This window comes from Rhincodon typus, chromosome 2, assembly GCF_021869965.1.
Source record: "Rhincodon typus isolate 14 chromosome 2, sRhiTyp1.1, whole genome shotgun sequence".
In the NCBI taxonomy this organism is placed as follows: Eukaryota; Metazoa; Chordata; class Chondrichthyes; order Orectolobiformes; family Rhincodontidae; genus Rhincodon; species Rhincodon typus.
In genome coordinates, this window is record NC_063333.1 from 55,181,827 (window position 1) to 55,205,098 (window position 23,272).

General features: G+C 40.2%; 1 protein-coding gene across 1 annotated transcript in view; it reads right to left on the reverse strand.

Annotated features, from left to right (window-relative positions):
• vopp1 (VOPP1 WW domain binding protein) overlaps window positions 1-23,272 on the reverse strand; it is a 68,676-nt gene that overhangs the window by 26,438 nt on the left and 18,966 nt on the right. The window contains exon 2 of the mRNA XM_048610952.1: window positions 11,595-11,653. Within this exon, the coding sequence (XP_048466909.1) occupies window positions 11,595-11,653 (59 nt within the window). The remainder of the gene's footprint in view (window positions 1-11,594; window positions 11,654-23,272) is intronic.

Sequence of the window (23,272 nt, forward strand, 5' to 3'; positions counted from 1 at the left end):
ACACAGTGTGGAGCTGGAGGAACACAGCAGGCCAGGCAGCATCGGAGGAGCAGGAAAGCTGATGTTTCAGGTCGGGACCCTTCTTCAGAAATGGGCCCTTGGGCAACGGACTCCAGCATCGGCAGTTCTTACCGTCTCTTCACCTTACAGCTCCAGGTTTGCCCAGTACTGGTGCAAGTGGCCCAAACTGGAACCCAATTCTTCCACACCAGTCTTTCAGCCACATATTCACCTCGCTAATTTTATGTACCATACCCCAGTTCAGATAATAATCCAGAGAATATAATCTTTGAAGAACTGTTTTTAATTTAGTGCTGAACTCCTCGTTTATCTACGCAGAATTGGTTTCTTAGTTCTACAGATGTCTTTGTTACCTGCACAGCCCACAAGCACTGGATCCTTCCTCTCCCAACGCAACTTCCTTTCCTGCCCTGAGCAGTTTTCTCGAATCCTGGCACAAGACAGGAAAGACAGCTATCTAGATGCTCATTCTTTGCTGCAGTGAACAGTGTCAATCCCCTCACCATACTAAGCCCTTCTACATTCCTTGTTGCTCACCCACTTGAATAGCTTCCTGTACCACTGTGCCAGTCGCTTTGCTAATCTGCCTGCAGCCTCTGCTCTTATCAAAATGGGTTGGCAGAACCTAAAACCTACTGACAATTGCAGATGGCTGACATTCCTAAACTCCTATCCTCTGGATCCACTTGCCTGCCTCACTCACAGACACATAATCCCTGTCCGTGACCAATGATCAAATTAGAACACCATTTCCTAAGTCGTTGATTGTGTCCTGGTACAAAGAATCTAGATAACTTCACCTCTCCCTGATGCATCATACTACCTGCATTCCAACTCAAACTGTGAGCTGAAGCTGCTCAAATTTCAAACATATGTTGCATTTAAACCTTAATCTACATATAAACTAGAAAAATCAGAATGGCAGTAGTAGTCTGGATGAGGATTTCAGAGAATGCTTTCAAGATTCTGGACTGACCAGAATGCAGATTATATTGGATTTGGTATTGTGTACTGTGACAGGATTAATAAATAATCTCAGCACAAAGGCATTCCCCGGCAGCAGTGACAACAACATGATTGAATTTTACATCCAGCTTGAAATGGAGAAGATTGGATCCAAGACAAGTGTTTTAAACCTCAATAAGGGCAACTGTGTGATATGAAAGCTGAGTTAGCTGAAGTGAAGTGGCATATTAGTTTAGGGCCTAGATTATTAAGGATGCAATGGCAAACATTTAAACAGGTATTTCAGAATGCTCAGAATAAGTATATTCTTACTATAAAGAAAAATTCTAATGAGAAGACACATCATCTGCAATTCACTCAAGAAGTCAGGTAAAGCCTGATACTTAAGAAAACAGTATTAACTATACAAAGATGAGTGGCAGGTCAGGTGACTGATCAGAATATAAAGTACAATAGGGAATAACCAAAACGAAGCGGAAGAAATTCAACAGCAAGCTATAGGTGGAAATATAAAAATTGATAAGTATTTCTAAAGATATTTGAAAAAAAGAGCAAGTAAAGCAAATGTTAGTCCTCTGGAAAGTGAGAATGAGGAATTAATAGTAGACAATAAGGAAACGGCAGATGAAACAAATAATTTGCTTCTGTCTTCACTATAGAGGACATAAAAAGCATTCCAGTAAAAAAATGTCAATCAGGAATTGGGAGGGAGGGGTGATGTTAATGAAATTATAATTACGAGGGAAGTGGTGCTTGGCAAACTATTGGAGCTGCAGACTGACAAATCTCTGTTTCTAGATGGACTTCACCTCAAGCATTAAAAGAGGTGGCTAATGGAGTAGTACATGCATTGGTGTTAATTTTCCAAAATTCGCTGGATTCTGGACAGGTTCCATAAGGCAAAGTAGCAAAATAACCATCTATTCAAAAAGGGCCATAGGCCAGTTAGTTTGACATGTCATGGGAGAGGCGCTAGATTCAATCTTTACAAGGATTGTTGCTGCACACCCAGCTACACTCAAGGTAATTAGGAGAATCAGCATTGTTTCAAAGGGAAATCATAGTTAATCAATTTATTGGAGTTCTTTCAAGAAGTAACACGCATTGTTAAGTGCCACAAAGATTCCTGAAGAAAATAAAGGCTCATGGAGTTGGGGGTAACATTCACATGGACAAAAGATTGTATAGCTAGCAGAAAACACATTTATACATAAAAGGATATTTATTTGATTGGCAGAATGAGTGAAAACCTGCACAGGTCTGTTTTGAGGCCTGAAATTTTTAGAATTTAGATCCATGACTTAGATGAGGGGAGTGAAGGCATGGTAACTAAATTCATGGGTGACACCAAGGTAAGTAAGAAAAAAATGTTGCAAAGAAGCTAGCAGGAGAATAACTGGGCAAAAATCTGGCTGACGATGTAATTGTGGGAAACTGAGAAGTTTGGCAGCAAGAATAAGAAAAAAATCAAATGGAGAACAACTATGGAATTCTAAGGTGCAGAGGGATTTACATGCTTTGGCGTATGAGTTACAGAAAAATTAGTATCCTTGTACAGCATGTAATCAAGGTGGGTAATGGCATGCTATCCTGTATTATGACAGGAAATGATTATGAAAATAAGGAGTTTATGATAGGCTGGTCTCGTTTCCTCCAGAGTTTAGAAGAGTGAGTGTGACTGAACTGAAATGGGTAAGATCTTGGATGGTCATGAGAAACTGAACATGGAAAAGATATTTCTTGTGGATGAGTCCAGAACTGGAGGGCAGTATTTTAAAATTAGGGCTCACACTTTTAGGATAGAGATAAGGAGAACAATTTCTGTCAGACGGTTGAAAGATCAAAAGGCATGGCGGTAGGTCATGAAATATTTTAACAGCAGAGGGAGATTCTCATGAGTTACGATCCCAGTAAATATTATTACTGGTCAAGTCAAATCCCAGACTGAAATCCGACTTGATAGATTTTTAAAAATTTAATAAGGCAGTCTTTCACTGAAACAATTACACAATGCTATAGATCTGGTTTTAACATTAGTCAGGGTATTATAATGCAGAAGAAATGACGATAAATAGAATAAATCTTGGGGGCAGATAATAATGTGGAATGTGAAACATTAACACATATTAGCCATGAACTTAATGAACAGGACAACTGGTTCAATGAACCAAATGAGTCTACTTCTGCTTATATTTTTAATGTCCTTATGATTCTTCTGTAAAGAAGAATTCTGCAGTCTTTCTCTATGTAAATAATGATCTGCTCGCCTATTTTTCTTGGCAAAGTGGACAACTTCGCATTTTCCACATTACAGTCCAACCGCCAAACATGTATGTACTCATTTAAAATAGTGAAATTTCTTTGCAGCCTCTTTGCATCATCCTTGAAATTTGCCTTTCTACGTATCTTTGCTTCATTAATAAAGGTGGCTATAATACAACGGATTCCAGCATTAATCATAAACAGTTGAAGTCCCAGCACCAATCCCTTTAGCACTCCACTAGTTTCAATTTGCTAACCTGAAAATGACCCAATTTATTCCAACTGTTTCCTGTTCAACTGTCAACTTTTATGTATGCTGATTTATTATGCCTGACACCTTCTTTTTCTGTTTGAGGCACCTTATCAAATGTCTTTTGGAAATTCAAATATACATCTAAGGGTTCCCCCTTATCCACTCTGTCTGTTACATCCTCAGAGAATGCTAACAAGTTGGCCAAACATAATTTCCATTTCAGAAAGCCAAGTTAATTCTGTCTGATTGCATTCCCGATGCCAGATGTTTTGATTGACTGAACTATAATATTGTGCTTTTCATCTTCCTCCTTCCTTGAATAGTGGTTGTATTTCCAATCTGTTGGGATCTTTCCAGAATCTATGGAAATGTGGAAGATTATACAAATATACTCACTATCGCTGCAACCATTTCCTTTAAAACACTTGGATGCTGGCTATTAGAACTAGGGATTTTTCACAACCTTCTGTCTCAGTAGTTTTCCTAGTTTTTTTTCTCATGATTGTAACAATTTTATGCTCCTCTCGCCCTTTTGCACCTCTGCTTTTCGTCTACTCTTCGGATACTTTTTGTGAAGACAGACACAAAATACTTGTCCTAAGCCTCTGCCATTTTGTTGCTTCCCACTGTTCACCATTATTTCCATTTATTTACTTCAGGAAATCTTTATTGTTTGGTTTTATATTTTTGCTATTTTCTCTCTTTCTCCAATTCAACCCTCATTCTTCAAATTATCCTTGATTCTCCTGTTTAAAATCTTTAAATAAAAACAAATAGTCAACATTGCTAAACTCTTAATGTAGCTGTTACAATCACACGATTGAAATTAGCTAGAAACCTCTATGACTTCTTGCAAATCAAAGCCAGCATGTTTGCTAGCACCTCCTTTAATATAGGGACATTAGGCTTACTACCATTCTGACCTAGAGATATCCAACTCCCATGAATACCAAAGACACAAAGGAATTGCAAATTACTACTATCTGATACTAAAACGATAATATTATTTCAATGAACTACGGAGATGGACTATCAGCACCTCTTCACTTCACAGTGGCCATTTTGATGAGGGCGATCAAAGTAACCAGTTTCTCCAAATGTTTTAGCAGAAATCACCCTTTCATATGCTTTTGAACTGCTCCAGGGTATATTGTTTCAATTTTTGACTATACCTACTGTCTTAACACCACAAGAAATGCAGCTCCAGGCCTCAGTAGCTAGAAGTTTTCCACGTATCTTTCACTCAGAAGTTTTATCTCTGGAAAGAATCTCAGATTTTCAAGCCAAACTGGACAAATTCACTGAGAACAAGAAATATTGCCTACACCTTTGACTGCCTTCCATCTTCATCCCAACTCCCAGGACAGGAATTATTACATCAGCCAACTCAATGGACTCTAACAAAGAACTGCAGATGCTAGAAATCAGAAACAAAAACAGAAATTATTTGGAAAACTCAGCAGGTTTGGCAGCATCTGAGGAGTCACTGGACTCGAAATGTTAACTCTGCTTTCTCTCCACAGATGTTACCAGACCTGCTAAGTTTTCCCAACAATTTCTGTTTTTGCACTAAATTCTAAATCACTTAAACTAACACCAGCATTTTCAAAACTAAATACCAATCTGATTTTTTTTTTATTAGATACTCCCAAGTTTAACTTCTCGACTTCACTTTCTTTCTTGCTATCTTGCACCTCTCAGGGGATTTTGCCACAAATTTATTTTTAAGACGGAAACTCTAAAACCAGGGTTCGGGCCTATTTCAGTAAGAGTAGGAATAAAAAGGGAAAGAGCAAATCAACAATACCACACTGTCTCTGGCTTAAGAGGGGAAAAGCAGTGAATTTGACTTCACTCCTGGTTCCCCCTTCATCCATGACAGTCTGGGGATACCTCCTTCTGCAAGTCAGGCAAAGGAAATTGTCCTGTTTCCTTTCTGACAGTGACTTTTGCTGACCTGACTGCAGCAATCAGCGAGCAAGAGGTTTTTTCCTTTACTTGCAAGTGCAAGCGTGCCAGCTGCATAAAACAGCACCCACCAACCCCACAGAACTGCAATACTAGACGAATACACAGATCGGGGTTGCAGTTATTTTTCTAAACCCCTTCTCATATATTCCTGGAAGAGGAAGGAGAGAAGGGGTTTCTAATTAAAACTGAACTGCTGCTAAGGGCTTGGATGGAGATACAGCTGGCAATAAGTGGCTGATTGGTGTCTGAACTAGTGACCAGTTTTCGATGACAAAGGCCTTCTTCATGCGAATAACTGACAGACTGGTTCCAGGGAGGTGAACCACTGACATCCATATTCTATAGGTATAACCACAATATCTTTAGGGAGGGTGTTCCAGGATTGGTGACATATTTCCAAGTCAGAATGGTGAGTGCCTTGAAGGTGAACATGCACACAATGGTTTTCCCATAAATCTGCACCCTTGGCCTTCCAGGTGGAACTGGTCTTGGGTTTGGAAGATGCCGTCTAAGGAGCCTTGGTGAATTTCTACAGTGCATCTTGTAGATGGCACCTTGCCACTGCTGCTGAGCATCAGTGTGAAGGGAATGGATGTTTGTGGATATGGTGCCAATCAAGCAGGCTGTTTTGTCCTGGATGGTATCAAGCTGTTGGAGCTGCACTCATCCAGCCAAGTGGGGAGTATTCTATCACACTCTTGAAATATACTTTGTAAATGGTGTGCAGGCTTTAGGGAGTCAGGAAGCAAGTTACAAGCTGTAGGATTCACAGCATCTGACCTGCTCTTGTAGCTACACACAAATATATATTATAGAATATACATACTATATCTAGCTAGTCCAGTTCAGTTTCTGGTCAATGGTAACCCTCAGGATGCTGACAGTGGGAGATTAATTGATGGTAACACCATTGAATGTCAAGGGATGATGGTTCAATTCTCTCTTCTTAGAAATGCTCACTGCCTGTCATTTATGTAGCACGAATGTTGCTTGCCACATGTCAGCCCAAGTCTTACTGCATTTGGACCTGCACTGCCTCAGTACCTAAGGAGTTGCAAATGGTGCTGAACACTGTGCAATCATCAGAGAACATCCCACTTCTGACTTTATGGAGGATGGGAGGTTGTCAACGAAGCAGCTGAAGATGGTTGGATCTAGGACACTACCCTGAGGAACTCCTGTAGAGATCTCCTGGAGCCAAGATGACTGACATCCAACAACCACAACCATCTTCTTTTGTGCCAAGAATGACCCCAATCAATGGAGAGCCAACCCCTGATTTCCAGTCACTCCAGTTATGCTAGGATTCCTTGATGACACATCAAATGCATCCTTGTCAACAGCAGTCATTCTCAGCTAATCTCTGGAATTCAGTTCTTTTGTCTATGCTTGAACCAAGGCTGTAAGTAAGGACAGGAGCTTAGTTGTCCTGTCAGAACCTCAGTTGTCCTGTCAGAACCTAAACTGGGCATCGGGGAGCAGGCTATTGCAAAGCAAGAGCTGCCTGATAATACTGTTAATGACACCTCCTGTCACTTGACTGGTGATCGAGCGTAGACTGATATGGAGGTAACTGGTCAGATTATATTTGTCCTACGTTTTGACCACAGGATGTACCTGGGCAATTTTCTACAGTGTTGGGAAAATGCCAGTGTCATAGCTGTACTGGAACAGCTTGTCTAGGGGTGCAACTGATTCTGGTGTACTAGTCTTCAGTACTGTTGCCAGAATGTTGAGGGCCCATAGCCTTTGCAGTACCCAGAAATGTCAGCTGTTTTTGATATCACATGGGGTGAACTGAATTGACTGAAAATTGTTGCAAATGCTTCAGCCTAATCTTTTGCACTGTTATGCAGAGTCTTGCCCCCCTCCATTGGGAGGAGAGAAGGTACATTTTGGAACCTTCTCCTCCAGTGAGTTGTTTTATTATCTACAATCATGACAGGACTGTACAGCTTAGATCTGATCTGTTGATTGTGGAATCACCTGGCTCTGTCACTTGGGGCTTATGCTGTAAGGAATGAAAATCCTGTTTTATAGCTACACCAGATTGCCACCTCATTTTTAGGAGTGCTGCTCCTAGCACGTTCTCCTGCATCCTTTAGCGAACTTGGGTTGATCCCCTGGTTTGATGATAATAGTACAGTGGGCGTTGTGCTTGCTCTTAAGATTACAGATTGCGTTCGAGTAATTATACTTCTGCTGTTGATAGCCCACAACACCTCATGGGTGCCCAGTTTTGAGTTGCTAGATCTGTTCAAAGTCTGTACCATTTAGCATGGTGACAATGCCATACAACACAATGCAAGATATTCTCAATGTAAAGGGCGACTTTGACTTCATACGAACTCTGCGGTGGTCATCCTTACCAATACCACCATCAGTGGCTGGCAGATTGATGAAGATGAAGACAAGTATCTTTTTCCCTCTTGCCACTTGCTGCAGACCCAGTCTAGCATCAATGTCCTTTAGAGCTCGACCAGCTTTATAGTAATGATGCTGCTGGGTCACCGATGATGGTGACTGAAATCTCCCACTGAGAGTAAATTCTGCATCCTTGCCACCATCAATGCTTTCTGTTTCAACAATAGAGATGCAAAGACACATCAGGCAAGAGAGGATGGTACGTGGTGAATCAGTAAGAGGTTTCCTTGCCCATGTCTGACCTGGTAACATGAGACATCACGATGTCTGAAGTCAAAGTTGAGGACTCTCATGGAGACTCCCTCATGACTGGATACCACTGTACCACTACTTCTACTAAGCCTGCTCTGCCAGTGGGGAACAAGGCATACTCAGGGATGATGATGGTGCCGAGTACATTCGGTGCAAGGTATGATTCTGTGAGTGTGGCTATGTCAGGCTGTTCCTTGACCAGTCTGTGAGACAGTTCTTACAATCTTGAAACTGGCCCCAGATGTTTGTAAGAAGGACATTGTAGGGTTGACTTGGCTGTTTTTGCTGTTGTCGTTTTCTATGCCTTAGTTGACACTAAGTGCTCAACTCCATTCCATTTTTTTTGGAAAGTTGCTTAGTAATTGTTACAACAGTGACTTAATTGACCATTTTAGAGGGCAGTTAAGAGTCAATCACATTGCTGCGGATCTGGAGTCACATGTAGGTCATACCAGGTTAGGTTGGCAGATTCCCTTTCCTAAATGGTATCAGTGACCCGATTGGTTTTTCTGACAATAGATGATGGCTTCCACAGTCATCGTTAGAACCTTAATTCCAAATTTTTACTGAATCCAAATTCCATGAAGCTAGGTCTCCAGAACATTACCAAGCTTTCTGAATTAATAGTCTAGTGACAATACACTGGACCATTGTCTCCCCTTGAATCCCATGTTCCTTGCTGCAGATGTGGTTGCTGTGGATCTCACAGGCATCTAGCAGTTCCCATCTGATAGAGGTCTTCCAATCTCATTGTAAGACATAGGAGCGAAAGTAGGTTATTTAGCCCATCCAGTCTGCTCTGCCATTCCATAAACTCATGGCTAATCCCATAATCCTTAACTCCACGTTCCGGCCTTTTCCCTATAACCCTTGATTTCCTTACTGATTAAAAATCCATCTATCTCGGTCTTAACAACTCAGCCTCAACAGCGTTCTGTGGTAATTCCACAGATTCTCTGCCCTCAGAGATGAATGCTTCCTAATCTCTGTCTTAAATGTGCATCCCCTAATTCTAAGATTATGCCCTCTGGTCTTAAACTCTCCTATAAGGGGAAACAACCTCTCCGCATCTACCCTGTCAAATCCCCGATAAACTTCGTGTTTCAAAAAGGTCACTTTTCATTCATCTAAATTCTGAGCACAGGCCCAACCTCCTGTACTCATAAAACAGTTCCTTCATACCTATTAGCCTGGTGAACATTCTCTGGACTGCCTCTAGTGCCAGTATCATTTTCTATAACTAAAGAGCCCAAACCTGTTCACCGTACTCCAGCTATGATCTGACTAGTAGCCTGTAGCTTTTGTAAAACCTCTTACTTTTATATTCCATTCCCTTTGAAATAAAGGCTAACATTCCATTTGCCTTCCCTATTTACCTGAACTTTGATGCTAGCTTTTTGTGATTCATGCATGAGGACACCCAGATCCTTCTGTGCTGCAGCTTTGTCTTTCTCCATGTAAATAATATTCAGCTCCTCTATTCTACCTGCCAAGGACAATGGTATTTAAAACAATAGATATAATGGAAGTTCTTCCACTTGTACAAAAGTTCAAAAAAATAAGGGTTATAAATACATTAAAGAATTCAGAAGAAGTCTCTTTTCCCAGAATGTGGTCTGAATGTGCAACTTTCTATCGTATGAATTGCTGAAGTAAATAACGTAGATGCAATAGACAGTTATACTGATAGGCTTAAAAGAGGGATAAGCAGGAGTTTCAAGTGATGCAAACACACTTGCACAGGACTATTTGGGCTGAACTGCCTGCCCCTTTGCTGTAGTTTCAGCATACTAAGTGACTAAAACTACTCCAGTAATTACAAACAAGTTTAAACGATGTCTGCATTTTGCACTAACTAGTTTGATTTTCACATATTTCAACAGTTAACCATTACTCTACTTGGTGGATGTTTGAGACATCTTAAATGAATTTCTTTCCCTTAAATCCTCTATGGTATACTGGGTAGTAAGGTTAGATCACATGGGATCCAGAGAGAACTATCCAATTGGATCTAAAATTGGCTTGAAGGTAGGAGGCAGAGGGTGGTGGTAGAAGGTTGCCTTTTGGACTGGAGGCCTGTGACCATGGGTATGCCACAAGGATCGGTGCTGGGTTCACTGCTTTTCGCCATTTATATAAATGATTTGTATGTGAATATAGTAAGCACGGTTAATAAGTTTGCAGATGACATCAAAATAGGTCATGTCGTGGGCAGTGAAGAAGGTTACCTCAAAGTCAACGGTACTTTGATTAGTTGGGCCCACGAGCCGAGAAGTGGCAGACGGAATTTAGTTTAGATAAATGTGAGGTGTTGCATTTTGTTGAGGCAAATCAGGACAGGACTCATATAGTTAATGGTAGGGCCCTGTGGAACATTATTGAACAAAGAGACCTAGGGGTGCAGGTGCATAGTTCCTTGAAAGTGAATTTGCAGGTAGACAGGGTGGTAGAGAAGGTATTTAGCCTTCATTGGTCAAAATGTTGAGTATAGGAGTTGAGATGTCATAGTACTGCTGTACAAGACATTGCAGAGGCCATTTTAAAAATATTGCATACAAATCTAGTCACCTTTTATTGGCAGGATGTTGGTAAACTTGAGAGGGTGAAGAAAAGATTTACAAGGATGTTGCCAGGACTGGAGGGTGTGAGCTATAGGGAGACGCTGAATATGCTGCGGCTTTTTCCCCTCAAGCGTTGGAGGCTGAGGAGTGACCTTAAAGAGGTTTATAAAATCACGAGGGGCATGAATAGGATGAATACCAAAGTCTTTTTCCTAGGATTGGGTGGGGAGGGGGGGGGGTGTCTAAAACTAGACGGCACAGGTTTATGGTGAGACAGGAAAGATTTAAAAAGGACCCGAGGTGCCATCACCACCAAGGACATGCAGAGGATGGTGCATGTATGGAACAAGCTGCCAGAGGAAATGGTGAAGGCGAGTACAATTACAACATTTAATAGGTACATGAATAGGAAAGGGTTAAGAGGGATATGGGTCAAATGGGACTGGATCAGATTGAGATGTCTGGTCGGCGTGGGTGAGTTGGACTGAGGGATCTGTTTCTATGCTGTATGATTCTATTGAACACTATTCCCCTATTGATTGGAGCAAATCTGTAATAAGACAACTGCAACCACTTAGTCTGTCCCATCTTCTAACCTATCCTAGTCTTCTCTCTGTTCTACCTACACCATCACTTATTCAACAGCATAAAACCCATCACATTTTTAACTACCTCAGTTACAAAGAAGAATTATTAGACTTACAAAGGTTTTCCTTCACTTTGTTTCTACAACAGATTTCTAGAAACGGCAGTATTTCGCTTTTAGTTTAGCGTTAATTTCTTTACATTCTACATTAATGAATTTTGCACTTTGCAGCATTAACAGATATAAAATGTGTTGTGTTCCAAAATATGCATTAAACTACTAATTAAAGAATACTTACGTAAAATAAGTGGGATATCCTGCATTCACAAACCAGCAGTACTTTTTGGCTGCTGCACTCTGAGGAAATAAAAAAAAAGTTTAGTTGGACCATGCAAAGTAGAATGTGTCAATAATTAATCATAGGGGTGCATTCATTTGATCATGAATACCTACACTAAAGCATAAAAATGTTTTCTTCCTTGAGCCAGTTGAGGTCCACATTTCAAAAGTGATCAGTACAGATTATTCATTTACATTTAGCTACCATTTTTTTGTAAACTTTGTTCACAAAATATCACTTGGAAATTCAATGGATCTTTGGAAACCACATGAACTACTTGATTCATCAAGTGCCAAGACCATTCTAAGTTTGCTGGAAAAAAGATACAATATTTCTTGCTAAGTTATTTTCACATTCTCCTCCAGTCAAAGCCAACGTTTAAGACATTTTTTTTCATATATAGATAATTTCAAGCATTTAAGTCAGATTAACAATTAAATGTTGCCCTGTCATAGGAAGGATTTTATGAAGCTGGAGAGGGATCAGAAAAGATTTACCAGTATGTTGCCACGAATGGACGGTTTCAGTTATAGGAAAAGGCTGGATAAGCTCAGACCTTTTTCCATTGGAGCATAGGAGGTTGAGGGGTGACGTTATGGAGGTTTATAAAATCATGAGGGGTGTACAGAAGGTGAACGGCACATGTCTTTTCCCTACGGTGGGGGATTTCAAGACTGGGGGCATATTTTTAAGGTGAGAGGAGAAATATTTAAAAAGGACATGAGGGGCAACTTTTTTTTTTTTAAACAGAGAGTGGTTCATGTGTGAAATGAATTTCCAGAGGAAGCGGTGGATGTGGGTACAGGTACAACATTTAAAAAATGTTTGGGTAAGTACGTGAATAAAGAAAGCTTGGCAGGATATGGGCCAAGCATAGGCAGACAGGACTAGTTGACTTTGGGGTTATAGTCAGCATGGATTGGTTGGACCAAAGGGTCTGTTTCCGTGCTGTTTGACTCTTATGTTTAGTTCTGCACACTCTTCACTAACTCCTTCACTGTGCTTGCAGCACCCACTGTGATGCATCCAAATTTAAAACGTCACCTGGCATCATGATAACTCTTCCTTCCCCTGTTATCTTATTTATGCACAATCTCAACACTTCGGATTTAAAATAAAAGGGAGGGACACCAATTTCAAAGATCACTTCATTACTTTGCTCCCTTCAGTAGCCGTTATCAAACTTATTCAATATAAAACATAGGTGTCATCACAGGGGTGTTTGAAATGCTTTTACATTAGCACAGTAATGGCATGTTGTGATTCTTTCTCTCCCAAAATAATTTTGTAGCGCTCCCCATTCCTCTTCAATATCACACCCAACTTTTCAAACACAGTTTTGCTTTTATTTTTTCTACCTGCTCCTTAATGGAGGATACAGGCTCACTCCTTTAAAAAGAAGTGCTTACACAGAGTTCATACCTATACAGTAAGGAGACATTCTGCACATCATGCATTCACACCATGAGGTCATCAGAGCAGTCACTTACTTTTACCAGAAACCAACACCACTAGACTACTACTCTGACACAAATGAAATAAATCAAATCCTTTTTTTTTTTACTAGAACAGATTTCATGACATTTAGTAGCAGTTCGAGGATATTTCAGGATTATGTTACGGTTAAGGGAGGGTCACATTTCACAATCAAATCATTTGCTGTGAATGAAAAAGATCAAAATGCATTTTAATTTGCTAGGAATATTGGACATGTTTTCAGGAAGACATACTGTATTCTGTCCATTTTTCCACGAAAGCTATCAGTATTCTTGGCATTGACAGATTGTTTTCAGACTTTTTTTCCACAATGACAGAGCTGACACCATTGGCTATAATGTTAGTGACATATTCACAAGTACTAGCGGTTGAACCTACACGCCTTGTAAGCAAATTGAGCTTCGACTTGCATTAAAATGCACCATTTCTAAACTAAAGTAAATTTCACTCCTAACAAGTAGTACTGAATATCTAATGGGTACATCTGCATGCATGATGGGGTTTAAACAATAGCCGAGATGTGTGCTGAAGCGGGATATCATAATATTAGTTAAGCCAATTTCCCATCTCTTTTATTATTAAAATTGTGTGTGTGGAAGTGCAAACTGATTATGAACCAAAGACTGATAAAATGATTTTGATCACTTCTTTGATGGTAGTTGTGCATTCAGCGGTTTAAACCCCAAGATCTGCAATCATCTCCCCAACTCTATACCTCCAAGACACTTCTTCAAACCAGCTACATGTAACAAACTTTCAATGCCAAATTTTGTTTCATGATGTTTTGAACTGCTGGATTAAATACACTGTATAAATGCAAGTCGCTGTTGCTAGTGAAAGATCAGATTGAGGAGAGAAAACAAAGAGATAAGAAAGAAAATTGCAAGTATGAATATCTGACAGTGTACTCGAACAAGATTCCACAATTCCAAATGTTCCCTTTCTAGGTTTGAGAGGTCGAATGGCATTGTAGTAACTCAAATCTCAAAATCAACAGATACAAGCAGCAGCCTTAACTATCTGCAGCAAACTTAATTGGTCACAAAACAGATACAGACAATTTCTCAAAGGTCATGAATCTGTGGAATTCACTAGCTCAGAGTGTGGTGGATGCTAGGAAATTGAGTAAATTTAAGGACAAGATAGATGGTTTTTAGTTAGTAATGAGTTGAAGGATTATGAAGAGTGGGCAGAAAAGTGGAGATGAGATCAGCCATGATTATCTTAAATGGCAGAGTAGGTTTGAGCTGAATTGCCTACTCCTGTTCCTAGTTCTTCTGTTGTGTTCTTGGACTTGAGGGAAGATTAAGTGAAAATAACAATCTTGTGAGGCTGACATGGAGCAAGGTAAATCATCCAGCAACTTGTGATTCAAAATTATTCCATCAGCACATGTTGATTGGAAAATTATACACAAATGTGCATGTTAAACTTTTTTTCCCCTCGATTACATGTTTTCTCAGTACCGGTCACAATTCATAACATTAGTCTCAAAAATTAAAGCACTTTGAGTGAATACCCCTTCCTCTAAATGGAAAGTAACCATGTTGGAGGGATGAGGAGATAATGGTAGGTGAATTTTTCTCTGGGTACCCAATACACTGAAGAGCCACTAAAATGGCCAAGGAAGAATCTGAAGTTGCAGGACCAGTTATACAACAATTAGTGCAAAGCATTATTTTGGTAAAGCAACGAAGCTTGCAAAAGGAACAAAACAGCAAGAGCAGCATTAAGGAGTGCTCCATAACATTAGATAGTACCTACCCTTGATGTCCTCCTCTAAGTGACCAGCTGATTGAAATGAAAAACCATTGCAGAGGATTGAGCACTACTTAAAAAGTACACTGCTATTTACTTGCTCCACAGGCTTGAAGAGGACTTTTGAAACATATCAGGGAACTTAATAGGACACTTCATCAAGACTTCAATATTTATACTGGAAATTACATAAGCATTTCACCTGAAAAGGTAAGTGTTCCTCGACTCTAACTTACATGGACAGCAGGAGAAATGAAGTTTTATTATTCTTTCCCAGGATGTGGGCATGACAAGCTAAGTTCGCATTTATCGCCACTCTTAATTCACCTTTGAGAAGATGATAGTAAGCTTCTATCTTGAACATCTGCAATCCATGTGATGTAGATGCATCCACACTACTATTGGGGTGTGAGTCCCAGAATTCTAATCAAGCAACTGTGAAGGAACAGCAATATACTTTAAGTCTCAATGGTGTGGGCCAGTAGAGGAACTGGTGTTCCATGGTGTTCCCATACATCTGTTATATTTATCTTTGTGGTTGATCGGGGTCACAGATTCGAGATGTGCAGTTGAAAGAGCAAAACTTCGTCATCAATATTTCGTTAAGGTTCACGAATGATCTGTAGGAGGAACGGAAGGAAAACCAAGGATGGCAGAACTGCACCAGCTACTGGAAGAAAGGGTCAGAAGAAAGAGAAAGTTGGACTCCTTCATCTTGTGGATACAGGACATTCCTTTTAATCTGGACTGCTTCTACCGGGACTAGCATTAACATGTCCAAAAACAAATGCGCTCTTTCATTCAATATATGAACCATCCTTAAAATATGCCCATGAGTCAGCACAATCCACATGCTCAGTGGAAGTGGGTCAGTTAACAAAAAACAAAGAACAATAGCAAGTTTGCAGATGACACTAAGATTGGTGGAGTAGCAGATAGTGAAGGGGACTGTCGGAGAATGCAGCAGAATATAGATAGGTTGGAGAGTTGGGCGGAAAAATGGCAGATGGAGTTCAATCCAGGCAAATGTGAGGTGATGCATTTTGGAAGATCCAATTCAAGAGCGAACTATACGGTAAATGGAAAAGCCCTGGGGAAAATTGATGCACAGAGATATCTGGGTGTTCAGGTCCGTTGTACCCTGAAGGTGGCGACACAGGTCGACAGAGTGGTCAAGAAGGCATACGGCATGCTTTCATTCATCGGACGGGGTATTGAGTACAAGAGCTGGCAGGTCATGTTACAGTTGTATAGGACTTTGGTTCGACCACATTTGGAATACTGCGTACAGTTCTGGTCATCACATTATCAAAAGGATGTAGATGCTTTGGAGAGGGTGCAGAGGAGGTTCACCAGGATGTTGCCTGATATGGAGGGCACTAGCTATGAAGAGAGGTTGAGTAGATTAGGATTATTTACATTAGAAAGACGGAGGTTGAGGGGGGACCTGATTGAGGCCTACAAAATCATGAGAGGTATAGACAGGGTGGATAGCAAAAAGCTTTTTCCCCCAGAGTGGGGGATTCAGTTACTAGGGGTCACAATTTAAAGGTGAGAGGGGAAAAGTTTAAGGGAGATATGCGTGGAAAGTTCTTTATGCAGAGGGTGGTGGGTGCCTGGAACGCATTGCCAGCAGAGGTGGTAGAGGTGGGCACGATAGCGTCATTAAAGATGTATCTAGACAGATACATGAATGGACAGGGAGCAGAGGGATATGGATCCTTGGAAAATAGGCGACAGGTTTAGATAGAGGATCTGGATTGGCGCAGGCTTGGACGGCCGAACAGCCTGTTCCTGTGCTGTAATTTTCTTTGTTATTTGTAATACAGCACAGGAACAGGCGCTTTGGTCCTCCAAGCCTGCGCTGCCATATTTTGCCCTTCCATGTTAAAATTGTCTTCACTTACAGGATCCGTATCCCTCTATTCCCTTCCTATTCATATATTTGTCCAGGTGCTTCTTGAATGCTGCCATTGTGTCTGCTTCCACCACCTCTGGCAACATGTTCCAGGTACTCACCACCCTTTGTGTGAAAAACTTGCCTCGCACATATTTTTTAAACTTCCCCCCTCGCACCTTGAACCTGTGTCCCCTAGTAATTGACCCCTCCAGCCTGGGAAAAAGCCTCATACTTTCCACTCTATCCATGCCACTCACAATCTTATAAACTTCTATTAGGTCGCCTCTCAAGCTCCTGCGTTCTGGTGAAAACATAACAAGTCTATCCAACCTTAGGTCCAGCAGCACGTCCGTAAAAATGGTGTCAACACAATGTTCCAGTGCTAAAACTGCAGGTGTCTGCTTTACAGTGGTAAATAGTAATTAAGACCAAAATGGCACACTAACACCAGAGTTTCAAACAAGCATGTGTCTTATAAGTACAAAAACCATTTCACACATGTTTTTACCTGTGCAGCAAAATCACCACAACCCCCATCCCACACTCCACTTCTTGATTAAGCTGACCACAGTTAAATTTTAAAAACTAGAATGTCAAATTTCACTTTAGCGTGGTGAAAAGAAAACCACCTTTTCCTGCATTCTGTTACTCTTTTCATTTTCAAGTTACAGTCCAACATACTTACCAACAAATAGATAAGAGACGTTGGGATCATGAGATAGCATAGCCTGAAACTAATGAAAGGCAGGACAGAGAGTGAGTGAATGGGGCTGGCAATGGGGATGGGGTACTGAAGTGGAGAAGGCAAATCAACCTGAGCATTAGAACCTTATGACTTTTCATCACCTCATCTAAAAGGTTAAGATTGCTTGCAAATTGATTTCAATTCTCCATATTGTGTGTTGGGGGACGTTGATAGTTTTAGCACCAAGCAAAGAGAACCCACCAATTGGGGAGCAAGTGAAAACATAAGAGAAATCAACTACGGAGTCTTCGATAATGACTTTAAGACTTTCAGCCGAACCACCTGTCAACTGGGAAATGATGAGCAGCACAGCAGGAGGGATTAGAAAGATGATACAAAACAAATTGTGAAAACAAAATTTCCCCATTACCTTTTAAGTAGTTCTCAAACCAAGAATATGCTACTGTGCATGCTAAGCAACTAACAATGCCTTTCTGCTTGCATGTGTTCTTGAAGAGCTGAAGTCAGAATGTATCTTCCAAGGTCTGTCATTTAAGTTATAACTGGCATTAATCCAATGCTCCAATTTATACCTTGGATTTTGACTGCCTACCCTCAGACAATTCCACAAGCAGCAAATTAATTTTGTCCCTTTTTTTAACTTCAGCAACAGACTATGAAAACAATAAGATCATTATTAGCTGTGATTTACCAAAACAATAACAGCCGCCAGACTCGGGCATTTACTTGCATTGTGCTATTTACTTTCTGCTGTAGTCAAAAAAACCATGCTCTTCAATCCTTTCTGCATATATACCAGCTGGTTCCACAACAGTGTGATCATTCATTTTACTCATACTTCAGAAAATGTATCACAATTTCCTACTTGCTTTTTCCATTTCGTAAAAGCTTATGTTGAATGCAAAGCAGTTTATTTCAAATCTGAGCTCATTAACTGAATGGCTGCAGCTAATAGTCAGGTAATACTGGTTCAGCACACAAAAAGCACTGCTTTAGGGGAAAAGGGTGTGATGTTCTTTCCACGGCTTGGCTGAGAACGGATAAAACCTTTTGCACAATGACAAATATGTAATCCTAGAACTCTGCTGCTCATTGTCAGGTTTTCTCCCTTTTTCTGACAGGCAACGATCCACGTTGGAGTCCAATACTTCCCTATTATATATTATGTGGGAGCAGTCTATTCCTAGACAATCAGATCTACCATTAGCTGCGTGTATTTAAAGGAACTATAAATAAGAGCTGATGAGTTGGAGTCTGAGGTAGGGACGGTCAGGCCTCAAGAAAAAAGAAGAGTAATTGGACTTTTGTCCCAATGCTGGAGGAGCCATAGTCTTTGCCCTTATCCTTTGCCTATGTGGATAAGAACAATGACTGCAAGATGGATGGGGAAGATACCATTATCCCCAAATGTTCAAGTGGGGTAGTAAAATCAGATGTGATAATGAAGAGGACAATATAGGCTAGGGGCGAGGTACTGTCCTCAGCAGTCATGTCAAGGTGCTGTGAAGGCGATGATACCTGCCCAGTGTCAGGGTTAAGAGCATTTCCTTATAGCTAAGAAGGAGCTTGTAGTTGGGGAGACAGAGGGGCCAATGTTAAGAGGGTGGGGATGGGTCTGGGGATGCTTTTCAGAGGGTCAGTGTAGACATAATGGGCTGAATGGCCTGCCTCCACTCTGTAGCGATTCTATGTTTTCTATGAACAGGAAGAACACTTGGACATTCAGTTATTGGACACAATTGTTGAAAATGAACAGAAAGAGATGAACAGAAACAGAATAAAGTTGACACTTGACCCCATCTTCTTTAATAGAAATGCAAGAAGAACGGAACCTGAATTTGAAGAGTTATACCACACAATCAATTCAGAATCAATACCCAAGTGTTGTTACGTGAAAAATAAATTACTAATGAGGAAATGGAAACCACCTCAAACACCAGTCCATGAGAAGTGGCCAGTGGTCCATCAGATGTAATCCCATTTGAATATAGTATTGAAACACTCTGAATAGCTCATGAAATTCCAATGGCAGGTCATTTAGGTATTAGGAATGCACCAACTAAAATATTACAAACAGTTGCATTCGCCAGGATTTCATAAAGATGTGGTCAAATTTTGTCAGACTGTGCGGAAACCTCATGCAAAAAATTAAACCAGATTCTTTAATTTGTGGGAGTGATGGTGTAGTGCTATTATTGCTGGACTATTGATCCAGAGAACAGGTAATGTTCTGGGGACCTGGGTTCAAATTTGAATTCAATAAAAATCTGGAATTAGGAGTCGAATGATGCCCATGAATCCATTGCTAATTTTCAGAAAAACCCATCTGGTTCACTAATGAAACTGCCATCCTTCCCTGGTCTGGCCTACATGTGACCGGAGACTCACAGCAATGTGGTTGACTCTTAACTACACGGACGGCAATTAGGAATAGGCAATAAATGCTGGCCTAGCCAGTAACATCCTCCATCCCATGAATGAACAAAAACAAAATTCCAATATCAGCTTTTAAAGAACTATGTAGCAGAGTCCTAATAAATTATGTAGGGAGCCCAGTCTAAAACCACGAACGGAACTCAAATCTTTTAATGATACTGTTATTTTTTAACAAACATTCCTGAAACAGTAACTTTAGCAAACAATAACGCAAAATCACAGTGGTAAAGTTAGTTCAATTTTTCACAAGATATGGTTTACCCAAAGAAACAGTCAGATCAGGGTTCAAATCTCATGTTACAAATCTTCAAAGAAATGATGACACAAGGTTAATTAGAAATATTACATTAAACTTTGAATACCTCGATGACAGCTTATTGTCAAGAATGCCCTAGTGATTACAGTAAAGAAATTCCCATTACTGTCTGCCATTAGGGACACTCCCATTACATCCACTGCACTCAGATCTTCTGAACCAATATAAGCATGAAGCAAGGGGATTATTTAAATTTATTAAAGAAAAATTTATAAGTCAGAGAACTTCCATCCTATGTTTCAAATTTCAGAGAGAAATTTATCACAGCATACGAGTTCGCCAAGAAGCACTTGAAGGATGCTCAAACAATGGAAACTAAAGCAGATAGAAAGGCCAAAGTTCAATTTTTTTCTCCATTCATTTGTGGGACATGGGCATCGCTGACTGGCCAGCATTTCTTGCCCATCTCTAGATGCTCTCGAGAAGATGGTGGTGAGTTGCCTTCTTGAAGCACTGCAGACCACCTGCTGTGGGTTGACCCACAATGCCATTAGGGAACGAATTCCAGGATTCTGACCCAGCAACAGTGAAGGAATAGCGATATATTTCCAAGTCAGGATGGTGAGTGACTTGGAGGTGTTGGTGTTCCCATATATCTTCTGCCCTTATCCTTCCAGACGGAAATGGTTGTAGGTTTGGAAGGTGCTGTCTGAGGATCTTTGGTGGATAATGTCAAGCTTCTTGAGTTTTGTTGGGGCTGCACTCATCCAGGCAAGTGGGGAGTATTCCATCACACTCCTGACTTGTGCCTTGTCGATGGTGGACAGGCTTTGAGGAGTCAGGAGGTGAGTTACTCACCGCAGTACTCCTAGCTTCTGACCTGCTCTTGTAGCCATGTAGCTTATGTGGGGAGTCCAATTGAGTTTCTGGTCAATGATAACCCCAGGGTGTTGATAGTGGAGGATTCAGTGATGGTAACACCATTGAATGTCAAGGGGTGGTGGTTAGATTGTCTCTTATCGGTGATGGTGATAGCCTGGCATTTTGTGTGGCGCAAATGTCACTTGCCACTTGTCAGCCCAAGCCTGGATATTGTCCAGATCTTGTTGCATGTGAACATGGACTGCTTTAGTATCCGAGGAGTCGCAAGTGGAGGAGTCATCAGTTTTAATTATGAGAATCTATTCAAACTGGCTGTTGATGCCAACGACATCTCATTCTATAATTGATGACAAAATTAAGATCAAATGGTCTGTCAGTTACTTTTCAAAAAAACTGACTACACGTCAACAGCAGTATTTGAAGGTGCAGAAGAGACACTGAGTCTTGTGTTAGCTCGAATTGATTTAAAATATACATCATCAACAATATGAAAGAAACTGTTATTTATACATATCACAATCTTTTGAAATTTTTGTACTATTTCAGGTTTTAGTGGCACTTAATCCTCCAGCCATACAATTTGAAAATGATTCATGTGCCTGGAAAGACAAATATTACAGCAACACTTTTTCAAAAGCACGTGTGGAGGAAACCTAGCGCTGTGATGCAAAATCTAGCTCCCATGATACTCACTTTGATTGATGTAAATATAGTATTACTATATTTGCAACATTTAAATATATATCCAGCTCAATGTTTTTAAAGAGATGAATTTAGAAGGCTACAGAAAGAGGGCTAAAAAACGGGACTAGCTGGGTAGCTCTTTTGGGAACTAGTATAGACACAACCGGTCGAATGGTCTCCTTTTGTACTGTAAAATTCTATGATTTTATAATTTTTGATGGGTAATGAAAATGCCTCTTGAAGATTCATTTTCATTATTCTTGCCGGTGGTGAGAATGTGATGAAGCGTGCCTGCAGTTTATATATATTTGATTTTTTTTTTGAAGATCTTGGATTTCAAAATGGTGGCAATTGGTGATGGTCTATTTTCGTGAAGAGTTTTAAAAATGAACAAAGTTGGTCTTTCCAGAACTATGATGTTAAACCATTATGTGCCTCTTTCAGTGTCAAGTAAAGTTTGTTTATATTGAGGGCTTACAAAAGGAGCAGGACAACATTGAAAAACATTAGCTTGCTTTTGGACAACCAAGGTTGATTTTAGCTTAGGGAAAAAAAAATTCTGACGAAGGGTCTAGGCCCAAAACATCAGCCTTCCTGCTCCTATGATGCTGCTTGGCCTGCTGTGTTCGTCCAGCTCTACACCTTGTTATCTCAGATTCTCCAGCATCTGCAGTTCCTACTAACAAAGATCGGAAACTTCTGGGCAGTTTGGAGGAGACCTGACTAAAGTCAGGTGTAAATATAGTTTGTCCTTAGAAAATGTCCTTAGTCCAGAGCAGCTATGGAAATATGTTAACCCAGTGATGGGGTATAGTTTCTTTTCAATTCATTTGTGGGATATTGGTGTTGCTGGCTGACCAGCATTTATTGCCTGTCCCCAGTTGTCCTTGAGGATGTGGTGGTCCACTGCCTTCTTGAAGTTTATGTTGCTTCTGGACCAAGAGAGTTTGGTTAGAACTCTGCAAGTTATTAAAAGACTGAAAAAGTCTAAGGCCTCAGTTGTGTGGATAGTCAAGGGAAAATGTTTCAATTCATGGGACTAGAACAGAGAAGCATTTAAGTCAAACTATAGATTTAATGGGAAAAGAATTTCTCTGGATTTTGTCTAACTGTAAAGTAATGGTGTTGGGGAGCAGATGAGATTTTGATTTGCTGTGTTTTTTTGAAATCTTTCAAACTGTTATGTTTAGATAGCTTGGTGTGTTTTACTTTGTTTTTAAAACTTGTTTATTTGTTAACCAAATCTGCAACCAGATTTCATTTCTGAAACTTATTTGTCCAGTAGTAACATCAGCTGGGATCACAACAGCGGTGATACAAACGTGTTAAAACACAGATCAATGCCCTTGAAGTCCCCCAAGGGTTTTTAAAAAATAATTTCTAAAAAGAAAAAAAGATCACAAACATGAATAAATTCTACATGTGACAAGCAAATTATTCCACAATATCACAAATTATTATTTAAAATACCTCTCAAGAACTCTGCAAGTCCCATTAGTAAAGGTTATTCGAACATA